This window comes from Sphaerodactylus townsendi, linkage group LG12 (genome assembly GCF_021028975.2).
Source record: "Sphaerodactylus townsendi isolate TG3544 linkage group LG12, MPM_Stown_v2.3, whole genome shotgun sequence".
Classification (NCBI taxonomy): Eukaryota; Metazoa; Chordata; class Lepidosauria; order Squamata; family Sphaerodactylidae; genus Sphaerodactylus; species Sphaerodactylus townsendi.
The window spans coordinates 42,552,398-42,573,494 of NC_059436.1; the positions used below are offsets into that span (position 1 = coordinate 42,552,398).

At 46.3% G+C, this 21,097-nt stretch overlaps 1 protein-coding gene across 1 annotated transcript in view; it reads left to right on the forward strand.

The window, feature by feature from the left end:
* Positions 1-21,097, forward strand: part of PAPPA (pappalysin 1) — a 299,243-nt gene that overhangs the window by 244,908 nt on the left and 33,238 nt on the right. The window contains exon 20 of the mRNA XM_048512627.1: positions 11,369-11,440. Coding sequence (XP_048368584.1) covers positions 11,369-11,440 — 72 coding nt within the window. The remainder of the gene's footprint in view (positions 1-11,368; positions 11,441-21,097) is intronic.

Genomic DNA, 21,097 nt, shown 5'->3' on the forward strand with positions numbered 1-21,097 from the left:
GCTGTTTCTTGGAGGGAGCTCTAACGGGTTTTATACCTGTGTATCCCTGGAGGGCTCATTAGATAGCCAGGGGGGAAATAGCTTGGTAGTAAAAGAGAATGGCAGCCAGTGTTGGGGGTAGCCAGAGGGGAGGCTGATGTGTTCCAGGAATATGTGGGGAGGGGGAGAAAAAGCGCGTGCACACACGGAGAGAAGGCGGTGAGTAACAAGGAGAGATTTGCAGAAATTTGCAATCGGATGAGGGCTGCCACAAATACTTGCTAATTGTCTTTGAAACATATCACGTCCTACGCAGATAACCAGATTCAAGGACCGTTTTGTATTTTTGATATTTGCTGTTTTGGATCAAGAGTCCCCATTTCAATTCTCCCTTGTGCGAACTGAGTCTTTCCCCCCATTTGTGTGCCGTCTTCTTCGGCTGCGCGCATAATTTCCCCAGATTCTTTATGCATCAGTGAAACAGTGTTATACGCGATGTGTAAATTGCAAACATCGGTGAAATGCATTGCAATATTAATACCATATAGGCTGCACGTAAAAACATGATGCGTATGCCATACAAATAAAATCAAGGAACCAAGAGTGATACCTGGGACTGCTGGTAAAAATGTACATAAATGTAAAAAGCAACAGAAGAGGGAACATTCATTCATCCCTAAAGCAATCTATGGGCAAACAGGCATCATTTCAGTTCTACGCAAGATCCCATTTCCCCCTTTGGCGAACTACTTCTTCCATGCTCCGTCTTCTGTATGTCCTCTCGTTGAATTTAGTTGTACGTACATTGCCGGCTAGTTCACAGAAACTCATTTGATCTTGGTCAACAAGGGTCTGAGGGCCCCACTGTACACAGATGAGAACACTTAGATCAGCTGTGCAGTGGGAGTTTTGCGCTAGTTTCACCAGATCCCTTTTCTGCTTATGGTCCCAGTGGGCAGGGGAAAGGCAAGTTCAGCCTTTCCCCAAACCGTGCCATATGGCAGATTGTGGCTACTCTGCAAAAATCACAGAAAGGGATCGTGCAGCGTGCCAAGAGAAGCTCCTGGGGTAGTTTCAGGACATGAAGTCAGTGTGCAGCGAAGGCTGAGGGCCTAGTTACAGGAGACATGGAACACAACTCGGATTACGGGTTTCCTGACCCAGTTTGCAGACACATGTGCCTTCAGAGGATTCCCCTTGCAGAGTGGTCCATCACTAGGTACCGCTCTAAGCACTGCAAAGGAGGAAGGAGGAGTTTTAGTCTTCCCCCTACACATACACAGACACACACCATTTTTGCCAAAGGAGAGCTTATCTTGCTGTTGGGGACCATCTGTCTGGAATCATGTGACTAAGGATACATGTAGCCAGGGGCAGAGTGAGGGGAAACTGAACCTGGGGCATGTGTGTACCCTACGCTCCTGTCATGGCCACACCCCGGAACACCCCCGGAATGCCCCAGCCATGCCCTGGCCATGCCCCTGCACTGGTGCACGCCTGGGGCATTGCTCCCCCTGCCCTGTTGGTGCTACGCCCAAGGAAGGGACCAACAGGACCTTCTACTCCTGTTATCTTTGGCAGAAACTGTTCCGGAGGGAAGGCTGAACCTCTCCCTCTGTGCAGTGTTCAGAGCTACACTGAATGATGGAGCACTTTCGAAGGTAATTCCACCACAGGTATGCGTGACAGTAAGTCCAGACAGGAGACCTCCAACTTGACTCACACCATGTATCTCACCTTATGTAGCTTAGCCCTGAAGTTGGGTTGCCATCTCCAGATTGGAAAATCGCTGGAGATATGGGGGCAGATCATGGAAAGGCTAAGGCCTGTGGAGGGTATAATGCCATTGAATCCATCCTCCAAAGCCCCCATTTCCCCTCAGGGAACTGATCCCTACTGTCTGGAGATCCGTTGTATTTCTGGGAGGTCTCCAGGCCTGACTTGGAGGTTAACAAGCCAACCATGAAACCAGCTCTTCACATTTACCACAGTTTAAAGCAGAAAAGGGCCGTTTCCCCACTTTTAAAAATGATGTTGGTTTCATCCAGTGTGGACCTTTTCAGTGCGGGGATTGTGTTCCCCGGCTTCCCCACTGCCCCGCGCTCTGTGCGGGGTCATCAAAAGGCGCCATTTTCAGCAGCGCCAAAAATGACGTGCGCTGAAGGGGTGCGAGAGCGGCAGAGTTGGGGCGGCTGCGTTGTCGCCGCCCCTCTAGTGGGGAGTGCCGCTGGACCCCGCGCTACTTGGCAAGAGTAGTGCGCACAAACGGTGAGTGGAGAAAGCACCAAGGATTACAAACAGATAATGTATGCCCAGCTTTGGGAGCATTTAAAAACTGTGTCCAAATGCCAAGTATTATGACAACTCCTGTGAAAAACAGAACTTGTTTTCCTTTTCACCTATGCGATGCAGCTCCATAGAGCAGTCACAGCTACTGCAAATGTTTTCTTCCTGACTTCATTTGCCATTGTTTGGCAGTGAGTTTTGGCAGAATCTTGGGTTGACTGCAGCCTTTGGACTCCTATAAAGAGCCAGGACCACCAGCCATCACTGAATGAAGGATACCTGATCAAATCGAATGACAATCCAGATGTCCTAGTGTGCATGCACACGCCAGATATGAACACGTGAAGGCTCTCGTTTATTTAAAGTATTTATACACCCCTCCTGTTCAATGTGCCTTTGCAGCAACTTCCATGAAGAGTTAGCAGCAGAATGCATAAAACAAGAACAAATAATCACAGATTAAAACCCAGAGTCTTGACAGATCAAACAGATGTTAACAGCTACATCTGAGCAAATGCCCTGAATCAGAAGCCCAGCTGTTTAAATATATTAATTATGCATCTAAGCCAAACTGAGAATAAACCACCCTAAAGAGTCATACACCAAAATCCATGCAAGAAGGAAGGCAGTAACTGTATGCGGAGTGTGTGTGTGTGTGGGGGGGGGGGGAACTTGCAAATAAATATTTTATCATTTTATCTTGCACCTGAAACACAACAGCCTTGAGGCTAGACAAAGTGAAAAGGGGGGCATGAGTATTGTGGAGTAAAATGTTAAGTAAAATGCCACAACAGGAAGGGTATCTAACTTTGGGGCTCAGGGGTATCTAACTTTGCCCTCTGGATGCATTATACTGGCAGGGGCTGGTGGGAATCGTAGTCCATGAACATCTGGAGGACCAGAATTGGACCTCCCCTGCTATAGCTGATGGAGAACACACAAGGCAGCCTCATTGGCAAATGAGCAGGTTAAATATCCTGGTGGTAGACTGTTTAGGATTTTATAGGTACCAGTAAGTGGCAAAATTTTGAACTGTGCCCAGGAGTAGCCAGTGTAGATGTTAACATGCTGTGTCCCTCTCTTATTTATATCAGCAAATGTTTTTGCTGATGCATTTTGCACTAAATGGAGCTAGCAAACTGTCTTCAAATACTGCCTCACCTAAGTAGTGCATGGATCCCTTCAGCTCCAAATTATAGTGAGCAAAGGAGGAGAAAGAAACCAAGACCTAAAGGCGTAGCTAGGGAAAATGGAGCCCGAGGAAAAATATGAGTTTTCCGGGGGGGGGGGCCTCCCCATGGGCAGCCACTCTCCCCCACCATGACCAAAGGCTGCCCTCCTCCACCACAACCAAAAACCGATTCTGCCCTCCCCTGTGCTCCACTTACCTCAGCGGGCCAGTCATTGTCGACTTCATCATCTCGCCCGGTGGCAGAAAGAGCAGTGCCCCTCTGCCACCCACCTCCTGCCTTCCTCCAGCGGGGGCCAGCAGCAGGAGGCGGTTGGTGTGGCAGTGACTGCCTTAGGAGCAGCAAGGCTTTGGAGCAGCAGGAGCATGGCAGAGGCCGGCCGGCTGGCCAGCAGAACCATGCGCAGGGAGGGAAGGAAGCACCGAGCCTCCAGCTGTTTCCCTCATCTCCCTCGTGGACAGGCTGGAGGAGGCCAACTCTTGCTGCCCAGCTTCTCACCCTGCACTGCCTCCGTGCCCTACTGCTTGTGGAAGTGAGTGGGTGGTCGCCAGAGGGGCTCAGCTGGGTGGCAGGAATCGACTTCCTCTGGGCTGTCCATGAGGGAGATGCAGGAGACAGCCAGAGGCCCAGCGCACTGCCTTCCCTCCTCACACACAGCTCCGCCCACCCACCAGCCATGTTCTTGCTGTGCCTGGCCCATCTCGCCTTGATTTTCCGCCCCCACCATGGCTTACACCCAGGACATGTGACCCCACTTGTCTCCATGGGTGCTACACCTCTGCCAAGATCTAATGTACGGAGCATTCCACTTCAGGTGAAAATGCCATCTTCTCTGCCTTCTCTGCCTCCCACAATCTCTGTGACAGGAATACAGTTCTCAAAGATCTGGAATGCAGAAGTAGATTTCCCTTAGCAGATCAGAGAGAAAATATGCAGGGAAAGCCATATGGGAGATATTTGAGATGGCATATTTCCTTTTTATGACTACATCTGGGAGACACCCCAGTTCCAATGGCACAAATGACAGGGAGCCTCTAAAACATGCCAGGGAGCAGGTAGAGTCCACAAACTCAACAGGGACCTGTACATCTTGGAACATCATCAACCAGAAATGGGTGGAAACCATTTACACTTTCCACACCCAGCAGCTAGGATTCTCTGCCCGTACCACTTGCTGAGTTTTATACACAACTCAGCCCTTCAGTTTTTACAATACCTTTTACCGCTTTGCAAAATCCTTTCTTTCTTTGAATTAGAAGCAGGTTGCTTGAAACTGGACCAAGTTTTTGCTCCCAGGAGGTTTGCCAGCTCTTAGGCTTGGCTTTGCCATTACTATTATTACAGTGTTGCTGAATAAATATTATTCAGTAGTTATTACTAATACCTCTTTTGCTAAATAGCAGCAGCAGTAGCAGCAGCAAGGTTTCCAATTTCACACGCAAAGTTCTTTAAAGTCTCTCATCTCTGTGATCCTTACAACAGACCAGGGGCCAATTTAGGCTTTGAAAAGTCAATACTCAGTGAAGTTGTGTGTCCATGGGGGTGGTCTCCTATTTCCTAAACACCATGGACTCTAAATTGCCCTCTAGGAAGTATATACCCATAAAGTTGGAGAGCCTTGGAGATGCCTCATTGTGTCTTGATCATCTGTATCTAAATTCTTCTAATGAGCGTGGCATAGTGGCTAAGAGCAGCGGACTTTAATCTGGAGAACTCGGCTTGATTGCCCATTTCTCTCCATGAAGGGCGGCCTTTTCTCAGAATTCTCTCAGCCCCACATACCTCACAAGGTGTCTGTTTTGTTGGGGAGGGAAGGCAATTGTAAACGGTTTTAAGACTCCTTGTGGTAGAGATAAACAGAGTATATAAACCAACTCTTCCCCCAGCACAGATGGATAGCAGAGCTAATTGGGGCCAGCAGCGAAACTGGCGAGTTCTTTGAAGTGTTGCGAAACTCATTTTTGTTTATATGGAAGGTGTTTATAACACCCGTTCAATCCCTTGCCATGAATTAGGAAGTATTACACAGCTAATGTTAAAGTAAACAAAAACTACGTTATATCCCGGGAAACCATAGGTTATTTTCCACGAAGCAATATTATACTATTTATGAAGAAACAATTGGAATTATATCTCACTTGGGGTAACAAAACACCTTGACCCAGTCCTGCCACAACATAGGAAGCTGCCTTCTCGATGACTCAGACCCAAGCTTCTAGCCTGCCATTGTCTACTCTGATTCCCAAGTCCCAGGCATTGAAAGGCATTTAGCTGGTGATGCCAGGGATTAAATGTTGGGGTCCACACTGCAAAGCAGGTGTTTTATCACTGAGCCACAGCCTTCCGTAATGCCCTCTTAGGAGCAGCAATGGCATAGTGGTTAAGAGCAGGTGTACTCTAATCTGGAGGAACTATGTTTGATTCTCCGCTCTGCCACCTGAGCTGTGGAGGCTTATCTGGGGAACTCAGATTAGCCTGTACACTCCAACACATGCCAACTGGGTGACCTTGGGCTAGTCATATCTCTACAGAGCTCTCTCAGCCCCACCTACCTCACAAGGTGTTTGTTGTTGAGGGGGAAGGGAAAGGAGTTTGCAAGCTTCTTTGAGTCTCCTTACAGGAGAGAAGGGGGGGATATAAATCCAACTCTTCTTCTTCTTTTCATAAAGAAAAAAGAATCCCCCCCCTTTCATTTTGTGCCCAAAGTTCAAAAGACTGGACGATGCCAACCTTGTTTATTTTGACATTTTTAAAAAGTCTTCTATATATATTTACCATCTTCACTTTCAATAAGTAGAACGCACATGCAAAAAGTTATCTTCCTGGTAGCAGACACGGTGGTGGCATTGACCTTGAAATTTCCAGAAAGCTGTCAAGACCTCGTGGGTAGCATTCTTGACACCGCCATGAGGCCTCTGAGCCTTGCGGTCTCCCTCACTCATGGGATAAACAGCATAGGTCTCCCCACCCCCACCCCTGACCGGTTTCACCCTTATTCCTTTCCTTTTCCTTTGCACACAGACCGGTCCTGTTGCAAGGCAGGTGGAGCAATCTGGCTTGAGTAATAGTGGAAAATCCTAGCGCATCGGAAAGATAAACAGCCCTGTGCAGATAGTATAAAAAGTCCTTTTGCTAGCCTGTGCCAGGTAAGCCTCCAACGACAGAAACTGCAAAAACACACCAGAGTTCCCCTGCAGACAGGTTAAATTAGTCCTCGAATCAGCAGGAGAAAAGGGCAGATTGTCCCACGGAATTTATATGGGAAGCCCTTCTCCACTTCTTGTGAAAGCCTGGGACATTTGAGCACATGCTAAAGAAGAAGACCAGGAAGAAGAAGAAGAAGAGGAGGAGGAGGAGGAGGAGGAGGAGGAGGAGGAGGAGGAGGAGGAGGAGGCGTTTGGATTTATATCCCCCTTTCTCTCCTGCAGGAGACTCAAAGAGGCTTACCATCTCCTTGCCCTTCCCCCCTCACAACAAACATCCTGTGAGGTAGGTGGGGCTGAGAGAGCTCTGAAGAGCTGTGACTAGCCCAAGGTCACCCAGCTGGCTTGTGTGGGAGTGTACAGGCTAATCTGAATTCTCCAGATAAGCCTCCACAGCTCAGGCGGCAGAGCTGGGAATCAAACCCGGTTCCTCCAGATTAGATACACGAGCTCTTAACCTCCTACGCCACTGCAGCCTAGGAGGAGGAGATAAATTCATATACCTTGCAATTTCTCAACCTTACTGCCTTCAAACTTCTTCTCTGCCTCTTCCCACAACAGACAGCTTGGCCGTTTCTGCACGGGGCATTTAAACTGGCGTGGGGTCGGTAAAAATGCCATTGTAGAGAGGAAGATTGCACATCATCCCCCCCCCCCCACACACACACACACAATGGTGTTTTTCGTTTTGGAAAATGCCAGCTTCCATTCGGTGCTGAGCAAACAGCACAGGGTGGAAGCCGGCATTTTCCCCACGCTGGCACAGATTCCTCTTACCTTGTCCCCTAGCTGCCGTCGTTCTGGAGAGGCCAGTGGACACACCTCCTGGTCTCCAGCCCTGGAGGTGCTGCCATGGCCATGGGGTCATGACCCCTGCCCTATCCAGCGTGACAGCAGCTGGGGGACAAGGCAAGAGGGATTTGCGCCAGTGTGCCCATGTGAACGTGGCCCTGTGGGCCGCTGAAGCACCAGGGCCATTCGCAGGGCACCGTGCAAATGGCCCTGGGGGTTGCACCAGCGTCCACTACGCCAGTGCACCTCCGCTCGTGAGGCCGTGCAGAAACGGGCACTTGTGAGGTAGGTGAGGCTGAGAGAGTTCTGAGAGAACTGTGACTGGTCCAAGGTTACCCAGCAGGCTTCATGCGAAGGGACGAGGAAACAAATCTATTCCACAAGGTAAGAGTCCACTGCTCATGTGGAGGAGTGGCGAATCAAACCTGCTTCTCCAGATCAGAGTCCACTGCTGTTAGCTGCTATGCCAAGTTGGCTGTCACTGTTGTGTTGTGGTATAATTTGCCTAAGAGGACAATTCAGCAGCTGTTCCCAGTCCAGTGTGAAAGCAAAACTCCTATGCTACTAATTTTAGAAGAAGTATATCAAAAAGTGGGCTTGGGAAATAGTAACTCCAATCAACCAAATCCTTAACCTTGGTTTAGTTCTAGTTAAGCTGAAATATACTTTTATGGCTAGGAAGAAATACCCCCCAAAAGAGGAGTTTCTCTGCATTCCCACCCTTCCTCAGCAGGACTATAACCAAATCTAACTGGAAATCTGTAAGAGACTTTTCTCTGTGGTACACCTCTGAAAATGCCAGCCACAGATGCAGGCGAAACGTTAGGAACAAGATCCACCAGACCACGGCCACGCAGCCCGGAAAACCCACCAGAACCAGAGAAGAATTTCATTAATCCTTAGGACTTATCTGCGTGATGCAAAGTTCATGTGTTTAGCATAAGGACTTTACATCAGATGTATGCTGGGAGTTTTCTCCCTAGCCTACACACACAACATGCCTGCAGACTCTTTTCTGTGTGCAACAAAACAGGCAACAGAAAGCAGCAATTGCCTCTCCCTGCTGCTGATTTTCCGTTGCTGTTTTTTTTTCCCATTCCTGCCGATCTACCATTAGCTCTGCGGTGAAGCTCGCATGTAGCAAAGTGAGTTGCCTCATTTTAATGATGATGCCACTCCACCACGAGGTGTACAGAAGTGAAAACAGCTGTGAGGAGAGTACCTGTTCCTGTCTCAAGAGGAAAAGAGCCAGTGTTTGTGGGAGGCAGAAAACTCCCATCGCATATCTGGTACAACATCGGGGTCTTCCCCAATGAACCCGTGTAGGAGGAATGTAAAAGTAGCGTAATGTGAAAGAAGTCCCCCCTGTGCAATTTGTAATGTGTAATGTTAAGGTAGTCCCGCTGTGTAAACACTGGGTCATTACTGACCCATGGGGTGACATCACATCGTATTGTTTGCTATGTAAACTATGGGCGTTTCTCCACTCTAAAAATAACGTGGAGACTTAACGGTTTCGTCTGTTGCGGAACCTTTTCAGCGCGGGGTCATGTTCCCCACCGCAGCTTCCGCCCCTTTCTAAATGAGCGTTGGCAGCCGCGCAGCACTATCCATTCAGGGGTGTCCTGATTGGCTGCTGCGTTTGCGATTTTCCCGCCGCCTGATGATGTGGAACCTTCCATCCGATCAGGGCATGGCGGGGCGTTTGCGATGCGGTGGGATTTTTAATTTTTTTTTCAACTGGACAAATCCTCAACTATTAGTGGACACATCTTGTGTCCTCAAATAGTCGAGGATTCGTCCAGTTGAAAATTTAAAAAAATTCCCGCTGCATCGCGAACGCCCCGCCATGCCCTGATTGGATGGGAGGGTCCACGTCATCAGGCGGCGGGAAAATGGAAACTGGGGTAACCACCCGGCCTTCCCCACTGCCCCGCGCTCTGCGCGGGTTATCCAAAAGGCTCTGTTCAAAAGAGGTGCCAAAATGACGCGCGCTGAGGGGGCGCAACAGCGGCAGCATTGGGGTGGCTGCGCTGTCGCTGCCCCTGTCATGGGGAGTGCCGGGGGACCCCGTGCTACTCTCCTCAAGTAGCGCAGGGCTGAAGGTAAGTGGGGAAAGGCCCTATGTTTATGGAGTGGTTTGTCATTGCTTTTCCGAGTTGTCTACATTTTACCCCCAGCAAGCTGGGCACTCACTGTATCGACCTCGAAAGGATAGAAGGCTGAGTCAACTTTGAGCCGGCTACCTGAAACTTGGGGTTGAACTCAAGTCATGAGCAGAGCTTTGACTGCAGTGCTGCAGCTTATCACTCTGGACCATGGGACTTCTAGTGTAGATTAAGCCCTTATAATATCTTGCCATCTTCCAGAGGGGTTTTGGCCTTGCAGTAATCCTCCGAAGAAGTTCCATCAGGGTTAGTCCATTGCAGGAAAATTAAACGGGAGTCCAGTAATCTTTTTCTTCCTCTTTGAACGATACTGTGTGTGTGACGTCAAAGGCTTTCAAGGCCAGAATCAGTTGGCTTTTGTGGGTTTTCTGGGCTATGCAGCCACGGTCTGGTGGGTTTAGCTCCTAACGTTTTTCCCGCATCTGTGGCTGGCATCTTCTGAGGCATGTCATGGTAAGATGTGTTTCTCTCCATGGCACAGTACGGAGTGATTTGTAGGGTGGGGATCTGTGTTTGTCCTCCTCTCAGGTGGAAGGGGGTGAGGCATATGTGCAAGTATTCAGGTCCTGTTCATTGGCAATTGCATTTGTATATGTCCTGTCAAAGGTACCTCATTGGCTCCCACCTGAGAGGAGGAGAGGTCTGGGAATTTTCTGCTAATTAACTCTAATTGAGACAGAAGTCCTGGAACAGTGAAATAATGGAAGCAATCCTTAGCATTGTGAGAATGAACATAACATTGGAACCTGGCCATTTGGCTGGGTCATACTTGGTGCCTTTAAAAAAAATTAAACACTCCTAGCACACTTTTGATTTACACACATCCCTTGTTCAACTGGATCTCCAATGGTGTGACCCTAAGAAGAGTTTACATCAGGGGTGTCCAGCTCTGGTGCTCCAGATGTTCATGGACTATGATTCCCATCAGCCCCTGCCAGCATGGCAGATTGTTCAACTCTGGTGCCCCAGATGTTCACGGACTATGATTTCCATCAGCCCCCGCCAGCATGGCCAATTTGGTCATTATTAAATCTATTAAGTTCTGCAACTGAAAATACCTTCTCTTTTTTTCATTTTCTACCACACTCCCCACAATCAGTAGAATTTTGCAGAAACTACTTTTAAAAAACTACATCATCTAATGGAGTTTTTTTAAAAAAACAGCAACTTGTATTGGTTTTTGAACAGTATTGCTTTGTTTATAATCCTCAGTAAGAAAAAAAATCTATATAATTAAAAAAAAACTCAGTGAAGTGGTTTGTAAGACTTTCTTCTCCCTTCCTGCCGCAAATCCTAGCTGGCCAACTCTAGCTGTATGCCCCACTCATCTCCTTGGGCATGATGGGTAAGATGGCCGGGCTGTGAAGAAGCTGTGCCTTTAAAGCAATGAGCAAAATCTCTGGAGACCATTACCAAATCTCTTCTTCCCTTCTCCCCATCAAATTTCCACCGCCAAGGCTGCTCTCCTTGTCATGAGTGAAATATTGAACACGACGCTTACAGAGAACCTTAAATATTATTTTAATCTCAAGCTTTCTGTTATTGCAAGCGTCAGGTCCAGCACTTCTTGTAAATACTTGGAAGGAGGCCAGGTCTTGAAAACACAAGAGGTATTAGGAGCGAAACTTCATTTCCAAAGTGCAGAATACGGAGCAACCAGGGCAGGGGGAAGTAAGCCCACCATGTGACTTTTCTCTACAGTGATTTCTTTGTCTCACAGTCCCCATTCTTCTTTCCCCTTTTCCTCTAGAACATCGTCTGCACAGCGGCACTCAAGTGGTACCCGTACCCTGCACTGATCCACTGCATGAAGAAATGTGAGGTGAGATCTTGAGCTGTTGCTTTTATTAGAGTCTCTGTTATACTAGGAGTTATTCACGTTGCAGTGTTAGAGGAATGACCAAAGTTCCATCTGTCTAAACCCATCTGTCTGAAGCTGTAACCGATTCAGAAGCCTTTGATCCAGGGTGACAGCTTTGATCAACAATGGATTCCCTGGTGGTTCAGCAGGTTAGACTTGCAATGTAGGCCTTCCAGTTCCACCAGTGATCCAACCTTCTGATCATCATTATCCAATTTTCTTTCTCCTTGGCAGAATTAGGGCTGGGGCCTCATGTGCAGAATGTTGTGCAAAGTGGCTCGGGGTACAAATATAGGTGTGCGCATTTGTATGGAAGGGAAGGACAGAATCCGCATTTGGATGCCTACCCATTAAAAGTCATTGAGACATTTTCTGCACTGGGATATGTGTCTTATTTAAAACTGTGGATGTCTTCTGATGGTATACCCTGAGACTCTGATTGGTCTGTAAGGTACTACTGGACTCAAAACTAACTGTTCCAAGTTTGGAGTTTTATTCCCGTAACCATTTTATTTACACCTATAATTCCTACAAACAGGGTTATCCAATATTCTTGATGAAATTTATGTGGATATCCAAGACTTGCTGGCTGGCTGGCTGGCTGGCTGGCTGGCTGGCTGGCTGGCTGGCTGGCTGGCTGGCTGGCTGGCTGGCTGGCTGGCTGGCTGGCTGGCTGGCTGGCTGGCTGGCTGGCTGGCTGTAGCCCAGTGAGAGCCGGGCGGAGGCGGGCAGGGAGGAGGAGGGAGGGAGGGAGGAGGGAGGGAGGGATGGGTAGGATAGATAGATAGGATAGGATAGAATAGATAGGATAGATAGATAGATAGATAGATAGATAGATAGATAGATAGATAGATAGATAGATAGATAGATAGATAGATAGATAGATAGATAGATAGATAGATAGATAGATAGATAGATAGATAGATAGATAGATAGATAGATAAATAAATAGATAAATAGATAAATAGATAAATAGATAAATAGATAGAGAAAACTCCTTGCAAGCAAAGGGCAGGTTTTCCATGTATCCCGTGTTTTCTGTAACCAGGGACAGACTGGTTATTGTAACCACCAGGGCATTTCTCAGTGGGTCAATGGCCCAGTCTAGCCCAGGGTAGAAGAGCCATGTGCAGTCCAGGGAAGACAGCTCCCAGCCTGGGGAAAGTAAATGGACATGCTATGCTGTTGGGTACAATGTGCAGACACCTATGCCTGGCCCTGGCACGGCTATCCAAGGTATAGGGTTGATTAATTCTATCTCTTTACCTCCCTCCCTACTTTGTAAGGATGGGGCCAGTGTGTCAGGGGGGAGGGCCCTTATCCAGGACCACTTTTTCCTCCCAGTCTCTGGCTCCAAAATTTCAGCTATCACTATGATTGCCTTTTAAATACTGAGTATTACAAAATAGCATCCATGGAGTAACATCTTTCAGCTGAACCCCTAAATGTGATTTGGAAGGCAGATAAGTAACTTATAACACTGTTAAATTTATTTCATTACACTTTGTTTTCATGCCTGGCCCGGTACCCCCATCAGTGCAAACGGGCACCACTCAGAAGTGGTGGGAGCAGCAGTGGTTGGGAGCAGCAGTGGCGTAGTGGCTAAGAGCAGTGGCTAAGAGCAGGTGCACTCTGATCTGGAGGAACCGAGTTTGATTCCCAGCTCTGCCGCTTGAGTTGTGGAGGCTTATCTGGGAAATTCAGATTAGCCTGTGCACTCCCACGCATGCCAGCTGGGTGACCTTGGGCTAGTCACAGCTTTTTGGAGCTCTCTCAGCCCCACCCACCTCACAGGGTGTTTGTTGTTGAGGGGGAAGGGCAAGGAGATTGTAAGCCCCTTTGAGTCTCCTACAGGAGAGAAAGGGGGATATAAATCCAAATTCTTCTTCTTCTTCTTCTTCTTCTTCTTCTTCTTCTTCTTCTTCTTCTTCTTCTTCAGTCACTTTGTGAAGATCTTAGTCTTTTGATTCTTTTTTATCCTTCAGCACCCAGGATGTCTGTTTCTAGCCTAAGGTGAATGTCTTACAGTTGCGGAAAGGGAATGCAAAGTTTCTCTTCCTTGTTTAGAGATTGGCCTTGATGCAGTGGAAAGGGGCTAAAATTATCCTGATTGATGAAGAAACATCTTTGCCTTTCTGTGAAGGGCTTGTAATGGATTCGGCTTTTCACATTTCCTGAGGTGGGATATCTCAAATTATCCAGTTTGATGGAGAAGCATCTTTGCCTTTCTGTGAAGGGCTTGTAATGGATTTGGCTTTTCACATTTCTTGTGGTGGGATACCTCACTCAGCAGGTTCTTCTGAATAGCACAAAAGCAGAATTCAATCTGTCCCTGGAATCAGCATCCCGTGTCTTTCAGGGCAGACAGCATAACTGGATAGACTTCTTTCTTATATTGGAAAATATCAGTCCCTGAGGAAACAAAGGGCAATAGAATCATATGCAGGGCTATATCTGTCCTGAAATCAATACAGAATTTAGATCTGGTGATGGAATTCAGGATTCTGAAAAGCATCAACTTTTGCTCTTAAGAGAAAAGGCAAGTTTCTAGCCCTTTGGGGCAACCAGAGTAGGCCTGAATGGGAGTAAAGGAACAAGAATGAGGGCAATGAGCAGGGTTTTTATAACTTTCCCTTCAACGTATACCTATTACCATACCAAAACCCTAGTCCAAGGCCTCCTCTATTGTATATGTAGAATGTCGTCAAGTCAGAGTTGACTTACTGACAATCCTGTAGGGCAAAGGTGTCCAACTCTGGCCCTCCAGATGCTCACAGACTATGATTTCCAGAGTTGGACACCCTGCTGTATGCTATTCAAGGAAAAAACATACAAAGGTATTTTGCCATTGCCTTCCTCTGCACAGTTGCCCTGGTGTTCTTTGGTGGTCTTCCATCCAATTAACCTACTTAGTATCTGAGATCTGATGAGATCAAGCTACCCTGGGCCAACCAGGTCAAGACCCATTCCTATTGCATATTACTAAAGGATTTTTTTTCTGCCAGCTGCATGGTACATTCTTTGACAGAGGCATATCGGGGAAAATGGCATCCAGGAACAACACCTGCTCGGGGTCCGTCCCCCCTCTGATCCACCAAACTAGTAACTCAGTCAAAGAAAGAGATCAGATTGGTCTGCCATGTCTTCTTCCTAAGAAAGCAATGCTGAGATTTAAGAAGCACACCATGTCTCTCCAGATGTTCACACACACTCTTTAACAGTCTGTCTAAAATCTTTCTTGGAATCGATCGCAAACGAACTGGCCGATAATTTCCTGGATTCATCTTTTTTCACATTCTTAAAAATAGGTACACCATAAGCCTTTTTCCAAATCCCCAAGTACCTCCTCTGTCCTCCAAAATTTTCCAAAAAATTAAAGAGAGGTGTTCCAAAATGACACCTGTCAACTCCTTCAGTGCTTTGGAATGCAGTTCATCGGGGTCATAGGATCATAGAGTTGGAAGGGGCCATGCAGGCCATCTAGCCCAACCCCCTGCTCAATGCAGGATCAGCCCAGCGCATCCCTGACAAGATTTTATCCAGCTGCTGCTTGAAGACTGCCAATGAGGGGGAGTTCACCACCTCCCTAGGCAGCCAATTCCAATGCTGAACTACTCCTGAGGACTTGTGTAAATTTAAAGTAAACTTGCCTGTCACCTCCCTTAAATGGATCTATCATTTCCTTATTCTTCGCTCTTACTCATAACATTATATATATATATTTAAAAATCCTATTGTTATTCCCCCTGCCCCAACCAAAGCACATTTTGGCCTTAGCCCTCGTGACTTCCTCCCTACAAATCTTCGTTTTTGTTATACATCTTTCCCTCTCAATTCTTCCCTCATTCAGCTCCTCATTATTAACCCTCTTCGACCTCAGATCTCAAAGCCTCCCTTAAAGCCAGACTGGTTTCCTATGGTGACTTCTGTTCTTCCTCCTTGTTGGAATGGCCTGCAACTGTGCCTTTAGTTTCACATTTTTTTAAAAAAAAATCTCACCACTCCTGATTTTCTTTCCCTTGAAGCTTTTCACCCATTAATGCCAGCCAATGTTTGCCTTGGATTCCTAATGTTAGCTTTTTAAAATCCAGGTTATATGTCTGACTTCACACCATAATCTTTTTTTTCCTGACAATTGTGAACACTAAGCTGGTATGGTCCCCTTGCACCAAAAGGTCACACTATTTCAACCTCCTCTACAAGACCTTTCCTGTTAGTAGGAGTGATCTCTAAAATAGCTGTACCCCTTGTTTCCTCAGCCATCTTATAATATCTAGTTGCCTGCCAGTCAAGCTAAAAAAGATTTTAGGCCTTTCACTACTAGCAGAGGAAGGTAAAAGGAAAAGACAGTCCCCTGTGCAAACACTGGGTCATTGCTTATCCATGGGGTACTATCACATCACAATATGTACTTAGGCAGATTATATTTACGAGGTGGTTAGCCATTGCCTTCTCTTGTCACCTGTACTTTATCCATCAAGCTGGGTACTCATTTTCCTGACCTCAAAAGGATGGAAGGCTGAGTCATTCATGAGCCAGCTACCTGAACCTGACTTCTGCTGGGATTGAACTCAAGTTATGAGCAAACTGCAGTATTGCATTGTATCATTAGAACATAAGAACATAAGAACAAGCCAGCTGGATCAGACCAGAGTCCATCTAGTCCAGCTCTCTGCTACTCGCAGTGGCCCACCATTGGGAGCTCACATGCAGGATGTGAAAGCAATGGCCTTCTGCGGCTGTTGCTCCCAAGCACCTCGTCTGCTAAGGCATTTGCAATCTCAGATCAGAGAGGATCAAGATTGGTAGCCATAAATCAACTTCTCCTCCATAAATCTGTCATTCTGTGCCATGGGGCTGCTTAGCAGAGTAAGGAGCCCAACAAATATCAGGATTCTTAAATTTTCCTATTGCTACGATTATACGCCTCTTATTTTTATTTATTTATTTATTTCTTCCATTTCTATACCGCCCGATCCCCGGAGGGCTCCGGGCGGTGAACAACACAAATCAAACATCAAGCAGGAGCAGGTCATGTACAATTATACAATATAAATACTTAAGCTCCATCCCATTAATTATCAATAAAGCATCCTAAAATTCATATAAAACAGCGGATCTCAGCTAATAAATAAACAATCAAGAGGTGTCCAGAAAATCCTCAATTTAAAACCTACCCCAAAGAGGGGGACTGCGGGCCCCTCAATATGAGGGGGCCCTGATGTAACAGCACCAGGCAAGATCAGTGAGGGGGCACTGACAAGCTAGTGATAATTGTTCTGATATGATACCTCCCTCTGTTGTCCTTCAGCAACTCCATAGATCAAAATAGCCCCAACAACTGCACTTAGTGAAATGGCAGGCTGCACAATTGCCTTAATGTTAGTGTGCATGCATATATACACTTACCCACTAGAGCTGAGATGCATCCTTCCTAGTTCCGCTACAGGGGAAGCAGACAAACAACAAACAATATTTAATCAAGCCTCTTCCATCCCCCAAATAAAACCGGGGCCAAAGTAGGAATGCTGCTTTTCCAATGACAAGGAACAGAATACAGTGTCAGTCACTGGTAAACAGAGCATGTTGGACTGGTCAAAGAGCAGCTGCCTGGCTACCCTAAACTATCCTTCATCCTGACCCATCCAACAGAATGTAAATTTGTACAAAGTTAGAAAACTCAACACTTGATACAATTTTTACTCCTTTAAAAAAACAGGACCGTATAGCTGGAAACAACCAGAAGTACAGAATTTAGTCCTTTGGCCTAAGGAGATAACTGAACAACTTGCTAGGTATTTGATATGCTGTCTCAACACATATCGTTGGGACAGTTCCACATGCTCAGGACCTGTTCATTTACAAACCTAAGGAGCTGATACTGGTCGGTGGAGGAGAACATGGTGGTTTTTCACCATTTTCACATTCTGGGCTGCAGTGTTCATAGACATTTCCAGTTAAAAGATCTCAGGTAGCAAGTGTTGGAAAAGACTTTTCTTTGCCCAAGATTTGGATGAGCCACCATCTAGAATAGACAACACTGGGCAGATGAAACAATGATTCACCTCTCTGTATGTCAACTTTATATCTTCCTAAGTTCATTTGTCAAATTGCTTGGCAATTTCAGTTAACAGGTGATATGATATGTTCTTGGCAATTTCAGTTAACAGGTGATATGATATGAAAATCCTGTGCCCAAGAATATGGAGAGCCACTCCCAATTAGAGTTAACAGTTTTGTCCTTGATCATCCAGTAGTTTGAGTTACGAGGCAGTTTCATGTATTTAAGATTGCCAGCATTATAGCCCATCAATAACAATTGAGAAAAGGAAAGAAAGAGTCCCGAGATGAGGTCATGGGATGGAAATGGCTGCTTTCCTTGTTTGTGTCACCAACTCACAACCACAACTACCCTGGACAAAACTTTGTGGTCAAGTGCCCTTTGCTGTTGTCGAACTGGGATTCTGCCCCAGTCTTTTCATTTTCCTTTTCTCTGGTTCAGCCTTGTTGTTGAAAGACATCAAAAATACTTTTCAAAGTGAATGAATGACTCACATTCTCCTCCTACACTTTAATGAGAATGGACATAATACCTGAAGAAATTTTCCTTTTTTCCATGGACTGGAGATATTTTCCATAGATTTTGTCCAGTGCCACAAAAAACACCAAATGCTGACAAACATACAGAGCAGCCTCCTCTGGAGTCAAGCTATTGGTTCGTCACGCTAAGCATTGTCTACTCTGACTGGCAGCTCATTTTTAATTATAACTTCTCACCTCTGATCTTTTAGGCAACACTTCCCTCATGCTGTTTCACACTCTTCCTCCCTTGAGTTAAAACATAGTCTGAAATCTTCAAGCTGAAAGCTTTGAGGCACACTGGAAGCTGAGGGTTTTAAAGGGGGAAAGTATCTGGAAACCTATGATTAAAAGTTGTCTCACTGCTCCATTAATAGAGCTGTGTTTACACTTTGCACATAACTCATCTCCTTGAAATTAGCTCACTCTTGAGATTTATGTGTGCGCGCAAGCAGAGTTTTGTTTTGGTCCATCTCAGTTTGGTTGGGGGCAGGCAGGGTGTTTCTGTCTGTAAGATTTCTTCCAGAGGCAATTTCAGGTGCTCATTGCTCATTGTTTCCTGCATTTTGTTCCCGGGATTGTAAGTTCATTATTATTAAACATTATTAATGCTACTAAGATGGTCCCATTCAAAGTACAACTCTAAAGTACACTGTAACCTATAATAGCTACAGTTAATTGTAACTAGGGCTGATTCCGCATGGGCCAAAAATAGTGGTTTGAAAATGGTATAAACCCTTTTACACTGTTTTAAACCCTTTTACACCGTTTTCACACCGCTGTTTTTGGCCCATGCAGAATGAAACTAAGTCTTATTTGTAGCAAGGAAGCATGAGCTAGATGCCTTTTAGCTGTCACGCCAAACCCATAATTGTCTTATTGAATTCTGATTTTTTTCTTTCCAAAAAGCTTTCAAAATACAGTTGCATTCTTGTTACTTCCCTGACTGGTAAGAAATGCTAAGGACCACACTACAAGGCTAGGCTTTACTTTGGTTGGGATTTGCAGTGTTTGTACAGTATTGACTTAAAACTTAGGAAGAAACAATAGGGTGCTCGTGCAGGGCAGCCTATCTGCTAACCCATTCCAGATCTTGGGTGGGTGGGTGGGTGGGTGAGGACCTGCATTTTGCTTTGAGCAAACTCACACCACCTCTCCAAGGGAGCAGAATTCTTCCTCTGACACCAGTGCTGAATGTCTCATGCTTCCCTGAATGGTGAAATTTTCATAGGACAGTGCAATAGTGGCATAGTGGTTAAGAGCAGGTGCACTCTAATCTGGAGGAACCGGGTTTGATTCCCTGCTCTGCCACTTGAGCTGTGGAGGCTTTTCTGGGGAATTCAGATTAGCCTGTGCACTCCCACACACGCCACCTGGGTGACCTTGGGCTAGTCACAGCTCTTCTGAACTCTCTCAGCCCCACCTACCTCACAGGATGTTTGTTGTGAGGGGGGAAGGGAAAGGAGATTGTAAGCCTCTTTGAGTCTCCTGCAGGAGAGAAAGGGGGATATAAATCCAACTCTTCTTCAATTTGGGTTTGACTGGATTATGCAGATATTTGTTTGTTGTGCTAAATTTCGGTTTATTTTCAAATAAATGGAGCACGTGTGTATAAAAGGAGCATGTGGTATAGTGATTAAGAACAGGTAGATTCTAATCTCCTTCCTTCCTTCCTTCCTTCCTTCCTTCCTTCCTTCCTTCCTTCCTTCCTTCCTTCCTTCCTTCCTTCCTTCCTTCCTTCCTTCCTTCCTTCCTTCCTTCCTTCCTTCCTTCCTTCCTTCCTTCCTTCCTTCCTTCCTTCCTCCCTCCCTCCCTCCCTCCCTCCCTCCTCCTCCTGCTCCTCCTCCTCCTGCTCCTCCTCCTCCTGCTCCTCCTCCTCCTGCTCCTCCTCCTCCTCCTCCTCCTCCTCCTCCTCCTCCTCCTCCTTCTTCTTCTTCTTCTTCTTCTTCTTCTTCTTCTTCTTCTTCTTCTTCTTCTTCTTCTTCTTCTTCTTCTTCTTCTTCTTCTTCTTCTTCGTCCGCCAAAGGTGGCGACCTCAGCAAGTGTCATACCCCTGGATTGTCCAATATGAGATTGCATTTTCAAATGATTTCCTGTGTTGAAAACAACATCAGGATAAAGCATTTAGACTTCTATGGACAGGACTGAGAAATAGACACAAAAATAGCTTCCATTATACCACCACTCCATTTCCCCCCACCTCACGTAGCTTGATACCACCTTCCACCGCCAGTTCCCAGGGGAGGGAACAGCATTCTCATGGGAAGACGAAGGCATGGCCTTCACCAACGCAAAGCAATCCATACTCTGCAACACTCTGAAATGTAGACGCCTGCAGGTGGCTAATGAGTATGTGGAACTAATGAGCAAGCAAGAGACAGCAGTTCCAGACAGGAGATTTCACCTCCTGGTTGGGAGACATGGCAGGATTAGGCTGGAACAAGACCAGGTCATGACAGCAAGGGACTTTCAAAGCAAGTGAGAGGCAGAGGTGGTTTGCCACGGCCTTCCTCTGTAGAGTCTTCCTTGGTGGTCACCCCTCCAAGTACTGACCCTGCTTAGCTTCTTAGATCTGATGAGATCCAGCTACACTATGTTGCCTTTCCTCCCTAAAGAGCATCAGTGACGCCAAAGAAGAGCTCTAGCAAGGCATCCAATCTGCACACATCAGTGAAAGAGACCCTGCCAAGCATAATATTTCATCTTTTATTATCTTACAGCTTGCAGTATGTGAGCATCTCTCAATGGTCCTGTTCAAGAGCATTTTGCTTCTTTCCGTGGTCACAGTTGTAGAGGGGCAGGCAGGTAGAGGCTCACTGAAGGCAAAGAGGACAATTGCCATGATGAGATTCCTCCAGTTGGCATAACTGCAAACCTTTGAAGCTCTCCTGGGGCGGGGTCCAGAAAAAAAAGGTCTTCCTTATCTTGTGCCTTTTACACCAAGTTTTAGCCTTGAAGGGAAACAAGACAAATTTATTGTCTGTACAAGGTCATCAGGTCTGGATTTGACATCCCATCTGTTTCAAAAAGCAGACTTGT